Source organism: Chroicocephalus ridibundus, chromosome 12, assembly GCF_963924245.1.
Source record: "Chroicocephalus ridibundus chromosome 12, bChrRid1.1, whole genome shotgun sequence".
NCBI lineage: Eukaryota > Metazoa > Chordata > Aves > Charadriiformes > Laridae > Chroicocephalus > Chroicocephalus ridibundus.
Window position 1 is genome coordinate 6,171,377 of NC_086295.1, and position 22,754 is coordinate 6,194,130.

Genomic DNA, 22,754 nt, shown 5'->3' on the forward strand with positions numbered 1-22,754 from the left:
AGGGAGTGCGACCCCGGGCCCCTCGGAGCTTCCGGAGGGGTCCGGGTAGGGACAGACAGCGGGGTGTAACTCAGCAGGTTCTCATAAGGTCCTTCAGAGAAAGTGAAGGAACTTAATCGCTGGGCGTGGGGCAAAATCTTGCAGAGGATTAAAGCTTGCTTACATGATAAGAAGCAAAGGTCTGGTGAACAGCTGCCCCATCAGTGCAGGGGGAGGGTCGCGGGTCAGGGACAGCTGCACTTTTGAGGACACACAGCAATATCCGTCCTTCTATGATTATGCCTGAAGCTTTTTGCTACAAGTTCCATTTTGACCATCCCTAATAATGCCGAACCAAACCGAGCAAGCAGGATCTTACATCAGCAGAGAGTTCCTCCCATAAGCTCAGAACAAACTAAATCAGACTTCCGACAGATGAAACTGCAAAAGCAGAGAAAAAAAATGGTTTGAAAAAAACCCCACAAAACAAAACAAAGACGCATTTCAGCGTGGTCTGCTGGCTTCCATCTGTGCTGGCCCCTTTGATAAGCGAGTGCACGTCTGGCTGGAGAAGATCCTGGTGTCTGCAAGGATCCCTGCTGTACATATCACTGTGATCAGCACCTAAATTCACCCAAAACACCAGCCAAAAATAGGAAGCAGCCTGATAACTACCTCTCTGGGTTGTTGTCATCCAAACAAACGCAGCCTGACCTTGCAGTCTGCAAAACCTGCACCCCGGTCAGAGCAGCAGGCGGGGACCGGGTCCTCGGGAGCCGCTCAGCCCAGAGGCACAAAGAACCCCAGAGCTTCCCAGAGGAACAGACGGGCCCTGCCCGGTTGCATTTCCCAGAGGACAGGATGAGCCTCAGGAAGCACAGAGGGACCACGCTCCTGAGCCACCACCGAATGGGGAATTTGGCTCTGCTGGCCACGTCCCAGGTAGCCCGCAGCGGCCGAGGGCTGGCTGCTGCACGGCCCCGCTCCCTCCCAGGACTCCTGAGCTGCTCCTGTTTGTTGGGGGCACAGGGGCTGCCCACCCGCACGGCGGCTCCAGGATTTACCTTGGAGAGGGATAAATCCTAATGCTCAAAATGGGAGCGTGTTCATCTGTAAATCCACACCACCTCCTTGCCTGTGGGCAGGTTGGAGATTTCACATCAAGAAAGCGACCGAGAGCCCTGAAAACATCAAAGGCTAACCAGCCAGCACAAGAGGTGCTTTAGACCTGTCTGCAGCAGAGAAGAAAGCTGGCAGAGCCTCCTTGAGGAAATCCAAACTGCTGGCTGACCAGTCCCACCATTTCAGGTTGGCGAGGAGCCTTGCAGGGTGCCCAAAGCATCCTGAGCGCAGATGGCCGTAAGCCCACAGCCCCGTCCCCTTCCCAGGACCAGCTGTGCTGCTCAGCCCGGAGGCTGCAGGACAGGGCAGGGTGCAGCAGGGCTTACCCTTAATATCCAGCAGAGAAAAATGGTGGTTGTTGGTGGCTTCAGGCGCCAGCGTGAAGTAGAAACGATGGCCACTCTGAGGCTCATCACGGTCCACGACGCTTATTGTCTGGATCAGCTACAGGGAGAAAGAGATGAGAATTAGTGCTGCCTCCACAGCCCCGCCACAGTGTCTGGCCCAGCAGAGCATCACCAGCTTCTGCCACAGCGAGGGATGAGCCTTTGCCCCTGTAGACAGACTTAGCTGTAGGACACCAGCAAAGCGGCTCCCGGTGTGACAGCAGCTGCACGGGAAGATGTTTGGGCAGAAGGGGAAGGTCGGGCAGGCTGGCACTGGTCCAGAGCGCTGCTCGCAGCATGAGACGGCTGCAGGCGCTGCTGGGGACTCATGAGAAGGGCTGGGGGACACCCGCTACCTGGCCTGGCTTGGCATCCTCACACACAGCAGCTTCATAGGGGGTGGCGAGCTCGGGCGGATTGTCATTCACGTCCAGGATACGGATACGGAGAGAGGCTCTCGATACCTGTGAGTGATTATCTGAAACAAAAAAAGAAGCAGAGCTTCAGCAAGAAGTGCCATCTGCTGCTAGCAGGGAGCAAACCCTCCTTGTCCCTGTCTCTCCCCAGGCCATGGCAGCTCCACACCTCTGCCTGTGCCTGGCACACACTGTCTGTGGGCCAGTGGTGCCTGCAGAGCATCACTGAGCCTCAACACACTTGTTTTCCAGTAAAAAAAACAACCGCTGGGCTGCGTACCAAGGACTCCTGAAATGCTGCTGTTGACCTGATCTGCCCCTGGAAAAGCTGAACAGCCCCGATCAAGACCCCACGATACGGGTCAGTCACCACCAACGAGCATCCGTGCTGTAGCCAGCCGGCACCAAAAGGGGACAAGGAAATTCAGATCCAAGAACATCCCACCCTGACTTGGGTCCTGACCCTTAACCCCCAGGGGCTAGCAGCCACAGCTGAGAGGCGAGCGAGCAGAGGTGAAACAGCTGGGACCAACTAAGAGCACAGGGCAGTGAAGAAATCTGCCACCTGCACCTCCACCGCACCCAGGTGAGCCAGGGTTGAACCCTCCTTGGCAAGGCAGGAGGCTCCTGCCCTGGGACCTGGGACCTGCACGCTGGCTCCCGTTTTTGCATTGCCATCAGCAGCTCGAATTTGAACCCAGCAGCATCTGCCAGCCGGCACAGACGGGTCACGCGGGAAGATCTAGAGCAGGCCACTCACCCCCGCAACTCGCCAGCCCGTGCCTCGCACAGGCAGTGGTCCTGGGGGGGGGCTCACAGCAGTCCTGGGGGGTTCACAGCCCGCTCCCCTCCCGCAGGGGTGCGCGGTCCTGCCCCAGGCTCGCTCCGTACATGGGACGGAGATCAAATTTACAGCTCCACACACTGCAGTGCCGCTCTACCCCACGGCACACACCGCAAAGGTACATTGAGCCCTCGCTATAAGATTATAAATCACTCTGGAGGGCCTAATGTTTTCTGAAGCACCTCGTGTGCTTCCAGAAATGAGAACTCCCTCGTACTCCATCTCCTTTGTTTCACCCAGAGGTTGCAACTGTGACAGACCCGATGCCTCTCTCCTCGCTCGGGCAGGAGCTCTGCTGCCTGTTTGTCTATAAAATTAATGCTGGCCCCCGCAGATCAGGTGGGGGAGGACCCAGGGGAGAGGAGATTTAGCGCTGCTCCATAATTAGCTGGGAACCTAAGCCCCCTCCCCAGAGCTGCCTTCACCCCGTTCTCGCGTTATCACTCCTTCTCACCCAGACCAGCTGCTCTGGTGATTAGATGGTTGTTTTCGGGGGAGGGAGGCAGAAGTCGTGACTAAAAGCCTAGAACGATGTGTTATTTTAAAAGGCATGTTGGTGCAGTGAAATAAACTGCAGTCGCTTTCAGGGACAGAGGAAGGGGGAGGCAGCAGGGCAGGGAGCCCGGGGGAGGCGGAGGGGTGCGCCTGATGCCCACTGGAGCCACAAACAGGAGGAAAAAGGGTTCAATTCCAGCAAGGACGACAGCATCTCATTGCCCCCTCCTCAGCCCGCAGGAAGATGGATAACCATCCCTGCTGCTCAGCTCTGAAGCAAGCTGGCATTGCCCTGGAGGCACTGCCAGAGAAAGGGAGAAAAAGAAGGGAGGGAGAAGAGCCCAGGAGGAGGAAGAAGAGCCCAGGTGGAGGAAAAGCCCGGGACCTCATCTCCTCCCCTTTCCAACTGCGACCTGGAGGATTGGTTCCTTTCCCAGATGCCCCAGCTGGCTGCAAGCAGGAGCCGATCCCAGTGCTGCCGAACTCTCCCCAGGACCTGTCGGCACAGCACGCGCCATGGTGGCCCTACGGGGCCAGGTTGGGACACCTGGCTGAGCCTGAGCATGGCAGCTTCCCTTCGAGATCCCCTCCCACAGCCTCATCAGGAGGGACACGATCAGCGTATTTAGGGCTGGGCGTAGCCATAGGTCTCTCCCATTCCACAGCATCAGCGAGCAGCTGCCGGGAGTGTTTTATGCCGCGCATGTGAGTGGGGTCACCCACGCACCGCAGCACAGCGCCGAGGGCCGGCGCCGACCCCTCTGCCAGAGCCATAACTAACATCCCGCTCCCCTGAGCGCAGCTCAAAGCACAGTTGTCCTTTCTAAATGCGCCCTGTCATAAAAAAGCTCTCCTTTTGCCCCTTCCAAAATCGCGGAAGCCCGAGGCTCACGCTTACTCCTGGCTCAGTGACAGGGTTAAAATTTGACATCTCTAGGAATGTCGAGGTTAGAAATGCAACCATTGCGGCGGTGTCTGCTCTTCCAGTGAGGCACACTTTGGCTTCTTTTGATTTTTGGCTGTAGCACGATCTATTTAAAGGTTCCTCCAATGCTTTCTTTATCAACCTCCTTCTTCCTTTGAGCCAGTACCTGGATTTAAGGGTAGGAAATATGAAAAATGGTTGGATGTATTTGAAAAAAAAAAAAAAAAAAAAAAATCTCCAAAGCATCTCTGAAATATGTTTTCTGTAAATTGTGTGGCATAAACTGAATTTATGACGGGCAGAAGCGCGAATGAGACAGTTGGAGTACATCTGTGACGAAAGGCACGATGCGCCTAACTAATGCGGACTTCACACCTGCGAGGCCAAAAGCTCTGCCCTGTGCTTCCTCCAGACACACGGAACCGTACGCGCGTGCCCCTGCGCGGGCTCCAGAAGGAAAGGCTCGGCAGGTGTGTACCGCGGACCGGGGGGATGAGGGCTGCGGGAAGGCACGGGAGCGTGCCCTCGCCAGGCTCTGCCAAGCAGCACCTGGCCCGTGGATGAGGTGGAGGGTGGCACGTACCAGGCTGAGCGCGACCAGAGAGGGGGGTGAAAAAAAAAAAAAAAAAAAAAAAGTCGTCTTCCATTGCAGCATCTCTCCTCGGTATTCCAGCTCAGCTGACTGACATGCAAATTAGTTTAATTATTTCTTCTTCTAAAATAAATTATATTTTGCAGTGGCTGCAATATGTTGTGTCAGGCAAAATTACATTCAATATTTTTAAACTAATTGATGTCAGCCTTGAGAAAACCTGATTGACAGCAGCGAGGAAACTAGGCTGCTACCTAAACGCTTTCCTAAATTAAAATTAAACATGCCGTTTTTCTGCATTTCCTCCAGGAGTTGGAATGCTATTAATCTGAAAAGACTGAGGAAAGAGACATGGAAAATACACAGAACAAGGGGGAGACGCTGGGAACACAGCAGTGCAGTACGGCAGCTCCAGGCTGATGACTGGCGGCTGCCTTTGCCAACACGGGCTGAATTATTTCGGAGCCGCTGGAGCCTGCCGGGGGTGGGAGACAGGAGTTCTGCCCATCGCTTCCACGCTGCAGCGTCTGCGCTTTCCTCAATGCTACGAACGGCACAGCTCGGGATGAGCAGCGAGCGTGGCCCGGAATCCCTGTGCCGAGGTGCTGCTGGGTGGGCAGCGCAGGGACGGGACGGGATGGGCAGGGAAGGGGTGGGATGGGACAGGCAGTGCCGTGGCTCTGGAGTGGGAGAAAGCCACAGTCCTGCTGCACGGCAACACTGAGACCAAGCCTCAAATGCTCCAGCTGAATCTTCCTCCACATCCCAAGGTATTTTTTCTTAATTAACCGTGAAAATAGCCTGAACAGTACTATATTCTTGTCTTAAACATTCAGATGGAGAACGCCAACACCTTACCCTCTCCCTGGGTTCTGGACAGCTGACTGCCTGCAAGCCTGGCACTGAGAAGCTCTGGGCAACAGCTCTCAAAGGCTGGAAGGTTTGCAGCAGGCGCTCGCAGTGATGGGAAGGGACTGCTGAGATGCTCAGCCACCCCTGCCGTGGCAGGAATCACAGAATCATAGAATGTGTTGGGTTGGAAGGGACCTCTCAAGGCCATCTAGTCCAACCCCCCTGCAGTGCGCAGGGACATCTTCAACCAGATCAGGTTGCTCAGAGCATCATCCAGCCTGGCCTTGAATGTCTCCAGGGATGGGGCCTCCACCCCATCGCTGGGCAACCTGGGCCAGTGTCTCACCACCCTCAGTGTAAAGAACTTCTTCCTAATGGCTGATCTGAACCTTCCCTGCTCTAGTTTAAAACCATTGCCCCTTGTGCTATCGCTACATGCCCTTGCAACAGCCCCTCCCCAAGGGGGAGGAGGGGATCCCTCCCCAAGGACAGGAGGGGATCCATGGTTACCGCTGCGCTGGGACCCAGTCCCTATCCTGCCAGACCCTCACACAAACTCACAACAAAGGACTTTCCGTTTTCACACCCGCACCTCTACTGTGAAGCTCCAAACCCAACCGTTGCTGAAGCACACGTAGCATTTGCACTCCTGCCCGCACACGCAGCCGGGCAGCGATACCGCACGCAGGAAGGTGCTCTGCCACGTTCGTGGGGGAGGGCAGAGCAGTTTGAGGGAAGCCCAGAGGCCCCTGGGCTGCTCTTTGTGGCTGCAGCACCCGGGGAAAACACAGCTCACGGACGCTGTTGGGCACAGTGTACGACCCACCCTCTTCTGCCTCAAGACCAAATTAGTACAGTTCTGAATTTAAAAATTTTACATTAGTAGGGAAGCCAGAAGAGGCTAAAGTGGACTTTAATCCTCATTATCTCGGCAAATTGGGAGAACAAAATGCAGATTAGAGGACTGGGACGGGCCATGCTGCTTTCCAGCACTCGCGCCATGGCTGTGAAGCGCAGGGTGGTTTTGCGGATGTCAGGGCAGCTGCCCGATGGCAAAGCGGAGCGCTGATGGCAAGGACAAGGCAGGGCCATGCCAGGGGTACGGCTCGTTGGACACAGGCGGCTACAGCAGAGGCTGGAGCTGAAAACGTGGCTCCCAGCTGAGGGGAAGCAAAGTGGAAGCAGCAGTTAAGCCAAGTAACATATAAATGGCTCTCACCTCTCCCGAGTCCTGCCCGAACTCAGCAGCATGAGAGTCATTAAATCGCATCCAAACACAATGCTCTGATTAAAGCCAGTCTCCAGCAGGAAGATTTATCATCTCAATTACCAGCAGTGGACACAGCAGTCAAGGCCTCATCATTTTACATGAGCAAAGAGGAAAACAGGAAGAGAATCACTAATATTAGCCCAAGGAAGGTAAACAGCTTGCGAGCGAGATGAAGATTTATCTCTGGAAATGCTTGGCCTGGTCCCAGGCCAGATTTGCTGAACAGCCCCCACGGCTCCTGCTGGCTGCCATGTTGCAAGGCCAAATATTCTGCTGGTCACCAGCCGGCCGAGGCGGATCCCGCCGGGAAGTGCCTGTTCTGAGGGGGGGGAAAACCTGTTCCTCCTCTCCTCCCGGCAGCAGCACGCAGCCCAGCCAGCATCAGCTGCAGCCCGGCGCCTTCTGCGGCTTTTCTCACTGCTCCTCAGATGCCAAAACACTCTCTCTGGTTATCTGGAGGTGGGACATGCACCCCTGGGCCCCGTGTCTGCTGCAGCAGCAGTGGGTCCCAGATGGGGGTCACAAAGGTGGGGGGACAGCTCTTGTATGGAGCTGCTCAAACCTGACAGGCAGGCTGCCTGCAGGAAAAAGTGCTGTCGGCGGGCAAGCTTTCCTGGTTAAACCCTCTTCAGGACTGTCCTGCCAGCAGGCAGGGAGGGCAGTTGTGGAGGACACAGGGAGGCAAGACCCTGGTGTGACACACTCCAGGCCATGTGCCCATCAGCCGTGGGAATCGAGGGGGCACAGCTTCCCACCAGCCCTGACAAGCACCAGGCACGAGCCTGGGCAGTGGGACGCCCAGTGAGCTCACTCCGTTCCTTCTGCAAAGTTTACATCTCACTGAGGAAAGAGGAAGAATCTTTTACCACTTGCCTCCGCCGGAGTTGATAACATCCTGCCCGGTGGCACGCCAAACCCCACGGCAGCCAGATGCAACCTGCATGGCCATGGCGAACGCCACAGGGCCCCACCAGCTCCTCCCGGCTCCGGACACCGGCGCGCCAGGAACGGCCAAGTGCCAGGAACCGCCAAACTGGACATGCCGGCAACAACACGGAGGCTCCCAGCCACCCCGTGCTCCACATTGATCCCGCTGCGCCAGCCACGACGTGACAGATGCTGCACAGCCCCGCTCCGAAACCCCTCGATCACTTGGAAGGCTGTACCTTTACAACTGCCCTTTCCGCCAGAGGATTCAGACATAAATTGTGCTTTAAATTCAATATCAGTCATTAATATTTCATGATTACAAAACGTTAAGGATAATGTCACTGGGAGGATTGTCGGGGCAGTTAAAAAGGATGAGTCAGAGCTCACCACGGGAGAAGTCAGAGCGCTGAAGAGTCTCCCCGGGTTTTGAAGCGATCCAGCCTGACAGGCTTCCCTGCCGGAGGGGAGCCGCAGCATTTACCGACTTGTTCTGAAATCCTAGCCGCTGCGTGTAAATATCGTCCTTCTGATTCTTGTCACCTCAAGTTTCCTCTGGATGCTGAGCTGTGCTGCAACACCGTGATCCTCTCCTCCCCGGCCACCGCTGGCAGAGCCCCGGGACGTGCCATGGCTCGGCAGTGGGCTACCCTCCCTCCAGTGCAGCCAGCACTCCTGCCCGTCACTGTCTGATGCCAGGCAGGGCTTGTGACAGCACCTCAGTCAGATGGCACAGAGGTCACCCCGGCCGGCAGGCACAAAGCATCAGCACAGAGTGGGGCTTGGGGCACACAGCGGGGCCAGAGACGTTCCCCTGGGGCAGTGTGGGTCTGGCCAGGGACACTGCTCCCTCCTCTCCTAGCCTAGCCCGGCCCGGCCAGAGCAGATGGCTGCCACCACGGTGGGGTGACCCCGCAGCAGGAACCCACCTCTGGGCCCCAAGCCAGGCCCCGACATGGCGCCTTGAATGTGAACGGCATCTTCCTGCTCAAGAACGAGCAAAGAAATGAGAACCAGAACTCCTGAGGGGTCTCTGGGAACAGAGCCCGAGGAAGGCTCCTGCCCATGATGGACAGGTCTTGGCACACGTCTGCAGATGTCAGGAGGTGCTTTGCGGCCAAAGCAGCTCCCTGGTACCAGCTGCCATGGGGTGGCAGAGCACAGCAGGTCCCAGGCTGCCCCGTCAACTTGCGCATCCCAAATGTGGAAAACTTTGAAGAACACAGCAATGCCTTTCTGCTTCCCAGCACGGTGCCTGGCATTGAAGCTCCTTCTCCATCATCAAGCTCAAAAAAAGGAGGAACACAGAACACTCCCTGGGGCCCACGGGGCCAGATCCACCATCGCACGCAGGGACCGGGGGAGCCCATGAGCCAGGGCACTGTGCAAACGCGATGGAGGGCAGCAGGATACGCCCAGGGCAGGCTCCTACCTGCAGCGGAGCACCTGCAGGGAAGCAAAGCCTGCCCTTTGCTGCTATTATTTTCTTTTCATTCCTCAAGAGGAGTTTATTCCGAGCTCCTTTGAGCAGCAGGACCCAGGTTTGTTTTTTTCTTTCTTAACTGGAGAAGAAAAGACAAACAGGACTTCTGCTGGAAGCATCCACACCGGGCTCCGCTGCCCCCCCTCCCACATGGAGGGAAGATAAACTAACAAAACCTGCGGAGCCACTAAGCTGTTCCTTCCCGGCTCTCCCAGCTGGGTGTGAGCGGATTTGGCAGTTACTGTAAATACAGGCTAAAGGACAGCACAGCCGTAAGGGAAGGAAGAGACCGTCACCGGGGCTCTCGTGGGAGGGTCAGAAAAGGAGCTAATTTCAGGTGAGGACAAAAGAGCTTCTCCGCATCCTCCGCCTGAGACTTTTCCTGGTGGGCTGCAGGCTGAGGCCAAGCGCTGCGGCCAGAGACGAAGCAGCCTGGTGGTACCAACCCCGGCATCGCTGCTGCTCCCCCCATCCCCAGCACGGGAGCTCAGGGACACTCTGTCCCCGCAGCCCCTTCCCACTGCTGCGGTGCTGGGACCCCCCATCCACTGCTTGCTGTGCCTTGCCGAGCCTGCAGCCCCACAGGGAGACCCAAGGAGGAAGGGCACGGGAAGCATCCAGAGCCACAAACCCAGCGTGCAGGTACAGCCTGCAAATCCCAACCACCGTCAGCCCCCAGCAGAGGCGAGCACTGGCAGCCATCCGTGCCACGGGGCTCCCGTTGATGGGGCATCCACCCACAGCACATGGCTGGACTGGGGGGATGCAGGTGACGTGAAGACAGACCCCCCCCAGGGACCCCCAGAGCCACTCAGCAGGTGCGAATGCAGGGAGCGAGCGGGACGGGGATGACTGGCAAAGCTGGCGCATAGATAACAAATTTGATTAGTGTTCATCAAATATACTATTCGACCATGCTCCCTTATTAATGCTCGAGTCAGGAAGAGTATTTTTAGGTTGTCTAGGGAGATGTCAGACTCAGTGCTGCTGCTTTTTCTTTTTTTTTTTTTTTTTTTTTTTACGTCAGTGGTAATTAACATTTGCATCTTGGTCACCTCTGCAGTGAATGCGCCCACATTTCCCCCTCTGCCCCACTCCGGCCCAACACACTGTCTGCTCCATGCAGCACTCCTCCAGCTCACCTGCTTCCATCGCCAGGACGGTGATGTTGTGCCACCCTGCCGTCTCCCGGTCCAGGACCTTTCCTGTCACAATGGCACCTGTGTTGGCGTCGATGTCAAAGATCCTCTCTGTGTCTGTGCTGCGGTCGATGGCGTACCTGAGGCCAGGCAGAAGGGGAAAACTGTGAACAGCTGGATGTGCCAAGCCCAACCTCGCCATCAGCCCCAGGAGCGCAGGGATCTAATGCAACAGGCCCTTTGTCACCGCTCCCGCTTTTCCTCTGCTGCAGCGTGGCACACGAAGGCCGTGTTTCTACCAGGCTGCAAGCCCAGAGCCTTCACGTAAAATTAAAGTGCGGCTTTTGGTGCATAAAGTGGAACTAAGCACAGACTGTGGACAACGGGAAAAACCTGCTCTGATGGGAACCTTATGCTGAGGATAGACAGAGCAATATAGAAATCATGGGCTGTAACTCCACTCGTGAGCCTGGAAAGCTTCTGAGCTATAGATTCAGGAAAAACACCAACCCAAGCCGAAGGGGGGCACCCCTGCTCGAGGAGCCCACCTCACCTACCACCCTCTCTTGGTCCTCCTACAGCCCCTACCCGAGTGAGAGACCCGGGGGCCGGTGCGGCAGCATGGGGCAGGCTGGGAGCTGGACCTGCACAAAACCTGACTGCAGCTGCAGCAGTTACAAATGGCACGGTCTCCTCTGAATCTGGACTGAACCTGAGCAACTGGAGCGAGAACCCTGGCAGCAAAGGTGGGCAACAGCCAACACCCCCACAGGCAACACAGCACACCCCCCGCAGCAGCCCTGGGATGTGCCCTCATTTGGGCGTCCCAGTTCCACAGGAGCAGGTTGAAGAGCTCCTGCAGCTCCGACCGGCTCCAGCTGCTCAGCAGAGACCCTTCACACGCAGCTCTCGCTCTTCTCCTTCAGCTGCTCCAGCGCTGCCCCCAACAGCCCCCTCCCTGGGCATCCCACCAACAGCCCCCCAGCTCCCCGGGCCACCTCTGGAGAGCACGACTCCCACCTCCTCCCAAAGGGCAACTGCACAGCTTACGAGAAGGGTCAGACACACGGGCTTAGCCCTGCGCCTTAGCCACGACACCACGAGCCCACGCAATCAGTCCCGGTGGCACATCCTGCATTTCCAACCATTACACGCAGAATAAAGCAAGCTAACATGAAACCAGGGCACATTTAGATATCTGCTCCTTGGGGACAGGGCTGGAAGGGAAGCCCGATGCAGCTGAGGCCCTCAAGCACAGCCGTAACACAAATAACAACCACCACCACTGCAATCGGAATGAGAAATCCAGAAGGCCTACAAATCACAAACAATACAGCATAATGTTATTGTGTACAGCATCCTTCATACACACTGCATCCCAGAGTGCTTTACAGAATTAAATAATACAAGACAGCAAAGAGTACAAAGGATAAATTACCGAAAGGAGGGCTGTGAATAAATTAAAGCCTTCAGTCACATGCCCGACAACAGAAGGAAGATAAATGTGGGGACAAAGCAAGCTGGAAAGCTGACGAGACAGGACAGTACTGAGGGACCATGTCAAACAAGAGGAGCAGAGCAGGACAGGCTCTAGGCTAGAAGCTCATTCCGGATGGTGGAGGTGCTCCGCACACTGCAGGGGTCTTTCCCAAGTGCTTGGCACAGTCCGTCTGTGCTTGGTGGGTCCATCATCCATGTGGCTCGCAGCCGAGGAACTCCAGCTCACGGCCACTGCACAGGGGCAGCCATGGCCTCCATGCCTTTGTGTCCCATGGCCGGGGGGGACCAGCTGCAGCTGAGAGTGCCTTCTGAGGGACACCTACCCACGCAGCCTGGCAGCTCTGTCTCTGACGGAGGCACATACAAAGGCATTTCTACGCTGTTTGAAGTGTTATACAGTACCAGATCACATTCCCTAGCTCACTCCCTTTCAGACAGACAGGGGGATGAGAGAGAAAAATACAACAGCACTTGCTTGTAGTTAAGGAAAAACGTTCAAAAATCACTAAGTTTCATCTGCGCACATGCACGATCTAGCATGTTCTGCAGCTACGTGGCTGGCTTCCTCCCCTCTCTTTGCATCTAGAGGTGATGGGGACCTGCCACACAAAGCCAGGTACAAGCTTAGCCATCACTGAACCAGCTGCCAGGGACTTCCTAGCCTTCCTGCATTTTCTGCCCCAACTCCCAGCTGGAAACAGAGCCTCTACAGGCGCGTAGCCAACTCCAGAAGGGACAGTGACACTGTCTTAGCACGTACTGCAGCTTCACATCCACTCTGCTCTCGCTCACTGCAAAGGGAAAGGAGATGTCTGTCCACTCTGACTCGTACACACCAGTCCAATGTACTGCTGGGGGAGGAACAGAAACCGGGATGACAACACCTAATATCTTCCCAGTAGCATAATTGATGCATTTGCATAACTGCTTCCATTGTTCTCCCACATCACCTGACCTCGAACATGTCCTGTTCTTCCATCCCACTTTTGAATACTGTTGGAGTTCAAGACGGTACTTCACTCTCCATACGCCTTCCCTGCTTCTCGGGTAAGCACATGCCTGTTTTGTTCACACTCGTGTCATTGCTGCATAAACAAAGATGACTGCAAAAAATAGCTATGCAGAAAAACCCAGTTAGTGATGGGAGACATCGCTGAGCCTGGGAACATCTGACAGCGGCTGCCTGCATGGCCGGAGGGCAGGAGGCTGGTAGGGGAGTGCTCTGCCTCATGGCACCAGTAACCTTTTCTTATGCTGCTAATTGTTTTGCTGCTAAGGTTGTCTTCTGTCACTTCTGAATTGTCTGCGGAGGACTGACCGCCCATACCCTGTGGCAGGGCACAAACCAAACCAGAAATCTGATCCCTTTGTCACCACTGCTACGCACAGAGCTGCCACCTTCTCAGCGCTGCGCCGGGGCAAAGGAGACAAAGCTCCGAGTGTTGCCTGTGTTTGCCAGGAAAGCAGGGCTGAGCCGGCTTCTACACACTGGGATTTTGGAGGTGGCCAGTCCGGGTGGGTCTGTAGCTCTCCATCTGGAGGCTCTGGAGCACTAGGCTGGCACTGGAGCTGGAGGCTGAGGGGGCACAAGGATGTCCATCTGCCCCCCCAAAAGCCACAGCCATAACCCACTCAGAGCTGCAGATCAACCTGCTCCACACAACGACAGGCCTCCCCTCCCAAGAGCTTACGGCTAACTCTGCAGCTAGAACGAGAAACTATCCGCTACGCGCAGTTTACATCATTTTGTGCAGCACCATCTTTACCAACCAAAGTCTGTGCTGACCATCACAAACCTCTCCACCTCAGGTAGTCCAGCTTCGTATTCATCCGTCCCCAAGTCCAGCAGCGCTTCTCACCTGGGAAGATGTGGCAATTAATCCCTGGGTCCTCCAGGTACCCGGAGATAGGACACACGCTCTTTCCTCCTAAAGCTGGCTGGTGCTCCATATCTGGAGCTGCAGTCCCCAGCTCTGATTGGGATGCGGACCTTGTAATCCGTTTTCCTCTCCTCCTGCTGGCACTGCCTGTTGGTTTGGATGTTACAAGTGACTGTTTAATTTAGACAGCTTTCTTGGTGCTCATCTTTCTCGTGAATGCATTTCTCAAGCAGTTTGTTTCACTTCTCCCCCCGAATGCAACAAGGAGCACATTTTACGCCGTGTGTTTTGTTAATAGGGAGCTTTTCAAACACTGTGTGAAAAGCTTTTTGTTGTGTTTGGTTTTTCCTCCTCTCCCTTTTGTGCTGAAGCAGGTTGTAGTTCTTGCTGTGCTGTTAGAGTCTATAAAATGCCCATGTCCAACACCTGTCTCCGGATTTGGTGAATGCCAGACAAGAATATCTTTGAGAACCTTAAATCCCAAGCAACATCTTCCCAGTGCTGATAAAGCCTGGAACGCACACAATCAGAGCACAGGCTCCCACCGCAGAGAGAAAAACAAAAGGCTCCCATACAAACAGCCTCACGTACACAGACAGTCTATCACTGTATTACCTCATACAATGGCTCAGATGAGAAAAATTGCACTACGCCCAGGAAACGTACAGCTAAAGCCAAAAAGCCAACTGGAAACTTAATTCTTTCTGAAAAATAGTGGTTCCATCTTTTGTTAGGCAACAAACAAAGGTGGAATAAAATAAGAAGCACCGGTCCTTTAGAAAGGCATTTCCTGCCCGTACCATGGTGGGTTTTCACGTTCCCCCTGAGGATGCGTGTCCCTCTGAGCAGCCACAAGCTGGGGCTGATCACCCGGAGAGACGGGATGCTCTTCAGGCACCCTGTGCCCCGCCCGGGCAAGCGGCTGCCAGGGGCTTTACATCCACATGCAGCTGGGAGAGGGGCAGCGAGCAGTGCCTCGGGGACGCCTCCCAAGAACAGAGGAGTCGGATGCCCCTTCATTCCTCATGTCTTCGTAACAGGTCACTTTGCGACCCAGCCCGGCTCATCTGGAAGGGATTTGTTCTTGACACCAAGTGGCCACATCCTTGTGGGACAAGCGGATCACCAGGAGGGCCGGGGAGCGCCAGGCTGAAACGTGCCTCCAGCAGCTGCTGCAGGCTGGATGGCGCAGCAGGAGCCGCACAGCCCTGCTTGTGCTGGCCTGGGGATGGAAACAAAGAGCCAAGGGCATCTCCTTTCCCATTTGGCTAAAAATACTTCCCAAACCTTGTTATTGGCAGCCTGGTGTCAGCAGGACCTGGAAACGCTGACAGAGCTGATTTTTGCTCTGCTGTCTCTGGCAATCCTTGTTCTTTCCTGCCTCAAGGGGAGAGCGCGTCTCATCATGACAGAAGGTTGTGGCTCTCCCCTATTTACAGCGCAGAGCCAACACATAGACCAGAGTCCAGGAGACAGCAGCCACCGCAGAAACACAGCCATGTCTTTGCTCCCACCTCTAGCAGACAAGGATCAGGAAGTTAAAGGGATCCACAGAACTGCAGCGACTTGAAAGCGTTCATACCAACTTCAAGGAGCCGAAGATCAAATACCGGTCATGCTGGCAGGACCAGTTGCTCTCTAATGTACCCAAGGTGAAGTACAAGTGCTGGCTTCTTGTGACCGTACTTTGGAGTAGCACACTTCAAGTGCGAGGTGACTTACTGCCGTCTCCTGCTGACGGGTTAGTGTCACATCCTGGCAGGGTGCTGCAGGATGCTTGCATTAATGTTTGTGCACCGCTTTGAAGCTGTGAACAGCTGCCTACATGGCAAAGTATTTTATTAAATTACCCGGCTGGCCAGAGGACAGGAAAGCAGGGGAGATCCAACAGCACCTTCCTCCTGCATTGGTGCCACATCGGTGCGACCGATACAAACCTGCATCTCCAGTCGGTGCAGGTTAAAACGGCAGGGAAGGCTCACCTACCCCCACTCCCCAGGCAAGCACCAAGGGAGCATCACAAAGGGACGGAGCTGCCACCGCGCACGACAGCAGGCACTGCAAGAACGCAGGGGAGTGGAGAGATGGACGGATAGAGACCAAATGCCCCAGGGGAGCACGGGGGACGCAGGATGAGCTACCTGCCCGGGGATAGCTGGAGGGAGGACACATATCTGGATGCATCAAGCCTGACAAGGGAAAACACGCGGCAATTCCCAAGCTGCAGCAGATGCCTGGGAGTCCTGTTGGCTGGGCCCTCGTGCCTGAGCACGAGTCATTGCCTTGTCTGGCACTAAGTTTGCTATAAGAGAGACATAACAAAGTTTGGGCTCTAACCCTCTTGCTCCTGCTGAGTACTCGAATCTGCTTCTCTCTGCTCCAAGTCCCCATCACCTTCTGCACAGCAGTAGAAAGCCTCCCTCCTCTGCTTTCTTTTGTTCTGTCTGCAAACAATGCAACAAGCTCCACGGGGAAGCAGCACAAAGAACAAGAAAAAAAAAATGAGAATACGAATAGTTCTGTCCCCAAGGCCCCTTTCCTACAATTACAGATCAGAAAATAAAATCTATGTTCTGCAGCACTGCTAGAAACAGTCGAGTGAAAAAGCACACGCACACACATACACGCATGTAGAAGGACTGCCCGCATCTGAAGAGTGCAAGCTAACAGCCACGTGCTCAGGGTGGGCCACAAAGAAATCAGATGTGTAGACCGAAAGGAGAAGGTAGCCACATGACAAAGTGAGCAGAGGAACTTCGAGAATATATCCAACAGCCAGCACCGACTAGTGCAAGCGGTGCAACGCTCACATAGATAGCTCCTGGCACGCCAAGGCTGATTTCATTCACGTTCACCCCAAAGACAACTTTCAGCATCCAGCTTTGTGACACGACACTCTCTGCTAGCTGCCAGGCATCTGTAGATGGCAGCTTTCCATGTGTAAATTCTTTTTCTGAGCTTTCTAAACGTCTCAATCTTAATTTCCATCAAGATAGCTCTCACCCCACATTGAACCACTGCGTTCGCTATGGCTGCACAGCACCGGAGCTCAGCACCCCAAGCAGCCACAGGGACATCATCGAATGGGATCAATACCGTAACTGAGCCCTTGCTGGCCACGTCCTCCTCCAGCCCACATCCCTGACCCTGCTGCATCCCAGTTTATTGCTGCCTGCTGGGATGGGCTCGTTCCAGAGCTCTCAAATGCAAAGCCACCGCCGCTCATTTGAAGTGAGCGGCTGTGCACAAGGTGCCTGCAGCCCTGCCGTCACCTGGCACGAGAACACACATTTCAAGGAAATTTTCCACACATTGAGGATGTTTTCTGAACACCAGCTTTCCATCCCAACTGCTCGTGACTCAGGCCAGTTGGCAGAGCCAGAAAGCTGCTTTGTGCCTTAGGTAATAACAATTTAACAAGGTAACAATCTCTTTAGCCACAAATTAAATGGAAATGGGAAATGTCCTGTGCAGATAAGCTGCTGCCTGGATTATGTCCTGTGCCCAAATATAAACTCCTCTGATCTTTGGTCCCTGTGCACTCATGCACGCACACGCACAGCCAAGCTGTAGCTCTGCACCTCCCCAGTCCCACCTCATTTGTCATCCTTCGCCGCTGCCCTCCTGTCATTTCTGGTCGCTTGCCTGGCCTGTGTCAGGCACCATTGCAGACGCCTCACTGTCAGCAGCAAGGACATGCAAGCATCGCCCAGCCACCTTCCCCGACACTCCCTTGCCACTCACAAACCCATCACTTGCTGGTGACGTATCTGTCACCTGTGAGATGGCTTCTCTTGCTTGCCTGTTGCTCGTGCACGGGCTGCCGCTCACCTGCCACTGCCTGTCCCACGGGACACACTCACACGCTTGGCCACGCGTGCAGCACTTGTCACCTCCGCTGCATGGCCTCTCCTCCTCCGCCATCACCTCCCCTCTGCCCCAGCCATGGCCACGAGCCCCCCCCAGGCCACGTGTGTCCCTTGCAGGTGACCCCACGCCCACCATTGGAAGGAAGGATGATGATTGAGGTTTAGGTGGCTGCTTTACCGGACAGGATGGTTCGCTGTGTCCGGGTCAAGGGCGGTGACAATCCCCACGACAGAACCAACGTGTGCATCCTCCTGGACCTCCATCAGGTTGGAGGGGGGCCGGAATTCTGGGGGCTCATCGACGTCCAGCACCGAGACCCGCACAATCGTCTGGTCCCGGAAGGTACCCAGGTCCACGAACCGCGGGTCCACAAACTTGTTGAGGGCCTCCACCACGACAGTGTGCACTTTTTTTGACTCGTAGTCGAGAGGCTGAGACAACAGGAGAGGGTTAGCCATACCCAGCCTGAGGAGCCCCTCCGCTGCCCCTTCCTTCACTGGAGACATCAGGGATGCCACTAAAGCCACCTGCTCCCCAGGCAGCACCTCCACAGGAGGCTGGGACCTCTCATGCCTGTGCTCTGCCCTCCAGCTGGCAGCACCCACGCTGGGGGGGGGCAGGAGGAAGAGGAAGCCTCCAGCCCACTCCCCCCAGGAGCCCCAACAGGGTGTCCAGGCTATGCAGGGCACGGGCAGCTGGGATTCACTGGGAAGACGGCAGACTCTGTGCTGCAACTGAGCAGGTTTTGACCATTAATCACCCTGCTATTATTTCTACAGGGGAGGCGAGCAGAATGCAGCAGCCTTGGTGAGCAATCATTCTTTCTTGCCTGCATCAAGCGTTTGCTTGATTGTTTTTGCCACCAAAAGCAGATACAGTCAAAGTGCTGTTGGTCAGGTATAGGAATTAGGTGGGGATATTTCTCCCCGAGCAGGTGCTATCAATAACAGCTGTAAGAACTCGTCTCCGTAGCCCTACGCATGGCTTCCCCTCTGCACGGCTCGCTGCTTCGCTGCCGCCCAGGGAGCCCTGTGCAGGCTCCAGCGGGCACTGAGCTGCGGCTCCTTTCCAGCCTTTCCTCCCAGACACAGCGTTTTGCCATCCCGGCAGAACAGAGGCAGGGTCTCTCCCTGCACCTGCAGGCACAGAAACGCAACTGCTACTGCTCAGAGGAGCATTTATTTCAACTCAAATGCAGCAGCAGGAGTCCCCAAAGGAAAGGGCCCTCCTAGAGCTCTGTGCCCTCCCTACCCAACCAGTTTTCCTCATCTCTCACCTTCTGCACTGAGATGACAGCCTCCTGGGTATTACTGTCCGTGGTGACTTTGAACATCTCCACCCCTTCCTCATCCTTCACCTGATAGGTCATGTCCGTGTTCTCCCCGACGTCAGAGTCCTCTGCCTTCACCCTCCCGATGGCAGTGCCCACGGGGGCAGTTTCAACGATGCTGAACTGATACATCTCTGGAGGAGAAAAAGGTACTGTGGTCACTGCTTCTCCCTTTGAACTCCCTCCATCCTGATGCGGCCCTTCCCATACCGCCCTGGGAGCACCCTTGGGCTACCAGGGCTGCCCAAACTCTACCAGTGTCTATAGTCCAGAATGCCCTACCAGGAGAAACACAAACCCCAGCCAAAAACGAGGGCTGAGGGAAGACAATTGGGGAGCGCTGATGTTTCAAGGTGCCGGGTGAAGTAAGGGCTGATTTCTCTGTATGGACGCTGCCCCGCAATCAGTCTTCTCTGATTCTTTGCAAACTTGACCATTTCTGATTTCTAGGAGCTGCAGCTAAAGAGCTGAGCCTCCTGCAGCTGCAGCACCCTTTCTGGTCTGCCAGCCACGCGCTGCTGGTCTCTGCAGCTGGTGTGCACTGCAGAGGCTGCACAGCCTGCTCTTCCCAGCAGCATCATCCTTTGGGGAGGAGAAGACACGAGCTTGAGCCACGGGCCACTAGCAGCGTTGTGGAAAACAGAGCTGTGCTGTGTCCAGGCTGCTGTCTATGAGCTGGGCGGCTTCGTGGTGGGGCAGAGCATGCCAAGCTCTGACGTGGCAGCCAGGAGTGGCCAGGCCAGCAGCTGAGTCCCTGCCCAAGCCCCTGGGAGGCAGCAGCACAACAGACCAGGCTGCCTTCTCCTCCAGCACTGCTCAGAGAGGGATCAGGAAAGGGCCCCACCACACAGCCCTCCTCACTCCCAGAACCAGGAGGAGGGATCTTGTCCGGGGCCCTGGAGAGGCTGAGACAAAGCCGCTGCCCCTCCATCACGCTGCCAGGCAGGGTCACATTCACCCAAGGAGCTGTGCGTGTTATGGTACCTTGGTGCTGCCTCCGTATGAGCAGCGGGGCTGGCTCACTCTGCAGACACCTGCCAGGCTGTGCTGGGAGCTGAGCTTCTGTCCCACCGCCCGCAAGGGGCCAGGACCAGGACAAGAGCCAGCAGCTGCCCCCCGCTGCCGTCAGGACTTACTTTGAGGGAAGCGCGGTGGGTTGTCGTTGACGTCGGTGACTACAATGGTGACTGTGGTGGATCCAGACAAGCCACCCAGCTGTCCCGCCATGTCCGTTGCACGGATCACCACCTCATACCGGTCCTGTGTCTCACGGTCGAGGTCAGCCACGGCTGTCCGGATCACCCCTGGGAACAGGCAGGAGAGCGTGAGCACAGGCAGGTCACAGAGCACCCACAGAGTCACAGACAAGATGAGGCTGGAAGCGGCCGCTGGAGATGACCTCATCCAAGCCCCAGCCCTAAACAGGATCAGCTAGATTGCCCAGCCTCTCCACATGTGGCGGATGCTCCAATACTTCACCAATCTTCACGGCCCTTCCCTGGACTCACTCCAGTATGCCCGCGTCTCTCATATTTGGCAGTCCAGAACCAGACACAGCATTTGTGCCACCTCACCAGGGCTGAGTAGGAGGAATGGTCACCTCCCTTGACCACCGGCAATGCCCTTCCTAAGGCAGCTCTGGGTGCTGCCGGCTCCCTTTGCCCCAGGACCACCTCGCTGGCACCAACCACCAACATCTGCTGGGCCCTGGTGCAGAGGGAGCAAACCCTTCCGCAGCCTTCACATAATCAAAAGCTGGCTGAGGGGAGAAGAGGGCTCTGCAGAGAAGAACAAGACCAGGGGTTGTCAGCCAGGCGGAAGCATCCTGAAAATCCCAGGAATGGCCACGGGCCCAACCTGATCCCACCAGGTCTCTGCAGCCAATTCGCAGGCGTGTTGCACGAAAGGTTCCCGACTGCTGCTTCTGCTGCGGGCTGCCGGTACCATTGACAGGGTTAACCCCCAGTTCAGAGGTTTGCTCTTCTCTAGGAGCCTGGCTGAGGGATTGGCGAGGGCCAGAGGCACAGGAGGGAGAGGACTCGCCCGGATGCGGGGGCCGCACTAGGGCCAGCCTCGAGGTTCGCACAGAACAGCAGTGTAAGAGCCCAGGCTGAGTCACGAAACCCCTCTGGCACAAATCCGCAACAGCCCACTTATCCTTATCTGCTGGGGCAGGAGCCAGGCCCGCCACAGCATTCCCAACAGCACATCCCACAGTGCCAAGCTCTACTTCACAGGTGCCTGGTGGCCCAAGCACGCCTGGAGGGGCCCCCCCCATTTGATTTGGAGAAGAAGGGGAGGGTTGCAGTGTATTTCCAAAAGTCTGTCTGCACAAACGCCCTCATTTTCAAGCGTCCCTCTAAGTTAAAGACACCAGAGATGATCTGCACGCTTTATGTCAGGGGCTGAGAATGCTCTAGAGACCATAAGGCTTAACAAAATGTATGGCACGTTAGTACTTTTTATGAAATGAAGTCTCTTAAAAAGTGTTTCTAGGTCTTCAGTAGTCATCTGGGCCTGGGGGAAATGACCAAACTAAAATATAAAGGAATGTAAAACAAGAAACAAAGAGTAGTAAAACCCAGAAAACATCATGAATGGCAGAAGTTATGACTTCCCATGTCACACAGGAGTGTTTTATTTACATGGAAACAAAGCAGAGAAGAAATATTTTGAGAATGAAAGAAAGAAATGGCTCTGCCCTGAGGTGGCACCAGGGGCACGCATGAGCGCACACATGGATACAAGGTCATTAACAACACATTCCCAGTCCCACTATACCAGCGACGCCCCAGAGCAGCTAGGAACCAGCTTAAAATCCCCTCCAGCTCCATTTCTTAACATTCTCACAGATTTAGACATTGTTTTCTGGTTTTGTAATTGTTCATTCTTCCAAGCTTTTCTGTTTAACTATTAGCTTTCCCTCCTCCTAGTGTGAACTGCAAAAATCCAGCTTTGCTTTGTTTCACCAGTAATCCTGCCTGGTGCGGGGGGAAGATGATGGAGGGGGGTTGCCTGGCTGTATGGTGTGGGTCTCCAGCGAGGGGATTTGGACCTGGAGGAGACAAGGAGCTTGTCCTGTGCCAAGCAAACAGCAGAGAATCATCCAGTTGCTCTCAGTGGCTTGCAAGACATTTGCTGACGTGCGGCCAAGCCAGCAATGGCAGAGCATCGCAGCCATCCAGGCTCCAGGCAGACACTTCTGGGAAGGCTTCGGCACAACCTGAGGACAGTGGAGGGGACATCTGGGTGCCAGCAGGCTGCAAGGAGACAAGGTGTGGGTCCAGGGACATACCCCAAGGCTTCCAAGCATCAGTCCTCCACAGCCAGTGCGTTGCCACAGCTTCCACCTTCCTGACAGAGGCCATGGGTGGATGGCTCACACCAAGGAGCCACTGGTGCTGTGGCCCAAAGGCAGTCAGAAACACCGCTGAGCTGGGAGGATGAAATAACCCCCCCCCCCCCTAACCTTTGCATGACATTACAGGTGCAGCAGGAGCTGGCAACACTGTTCTGGAGACATTTATCTCTCCTTGCTTTCTGAAAAGAGCAATTATTCCAACGATTATCACCGTTAGGATTTATTACAAAGACATAACTGCTGTTTCAGATCCTTGCTGCTCCACAGCTCTTGTGGACAGGCACAATTTCACACAGCTTCTCTTGTCCCTCTGTCATTTCGGTTCTGTGATTACCTGGACTCCCACTGCCTTCAGCCCCATCAATCGAGAGGAGGCTCTGTCT

At 55.4% G+C, this 22,754-nt stretch overlaps 1 protein-coding gene across 3 annotated transcripts in view; it reads right to left on the minus strand.

The window, feature by feature from the left end:
* CDH22 (cadherin 22) overlaps window positions 1-22,754 on the minus strand; it is an 89,664-nt gene that overhangs the window by 14,432 nt on the left and 52,478 nt on the right. For all 3 annotated transcript variants that reach the window (XR_010073032.1, XM_063349865.1, XM_063349867.1), the window contains exons 5-10: window positions 20,147-20,314; window positions 18,957-19,144; window positions 17,858-18,111; window positions 10,434-10,570; window positions 1,844-1,965; window positions 1,428-1,545 (exon numbers count right to left, since the gene is read on the minus strand). Coding sequence is in view for 2 of the 3 variants with exons in the window: in XM_063349865.1 (XP_063205935.1) it covers window positions 1,428-1,545; window positions 1,844-1,965; window positions 10,434-10,570; window positions 17,858-18,111; window positions 18,957-19,144; window positions 20,147-20,314 (987 nt within the window). In the remaining variant the exon portion in view is untranslated. The remainder of the gene's footprint in view (window positions 1-1,427; window positions 1,546-1,843; window positions 1,966-10,433; window positions 10,571-17,857; window positions 18,112-18,956; window positions 19,145-20,146; window positions 20,315-22,754) is intronic.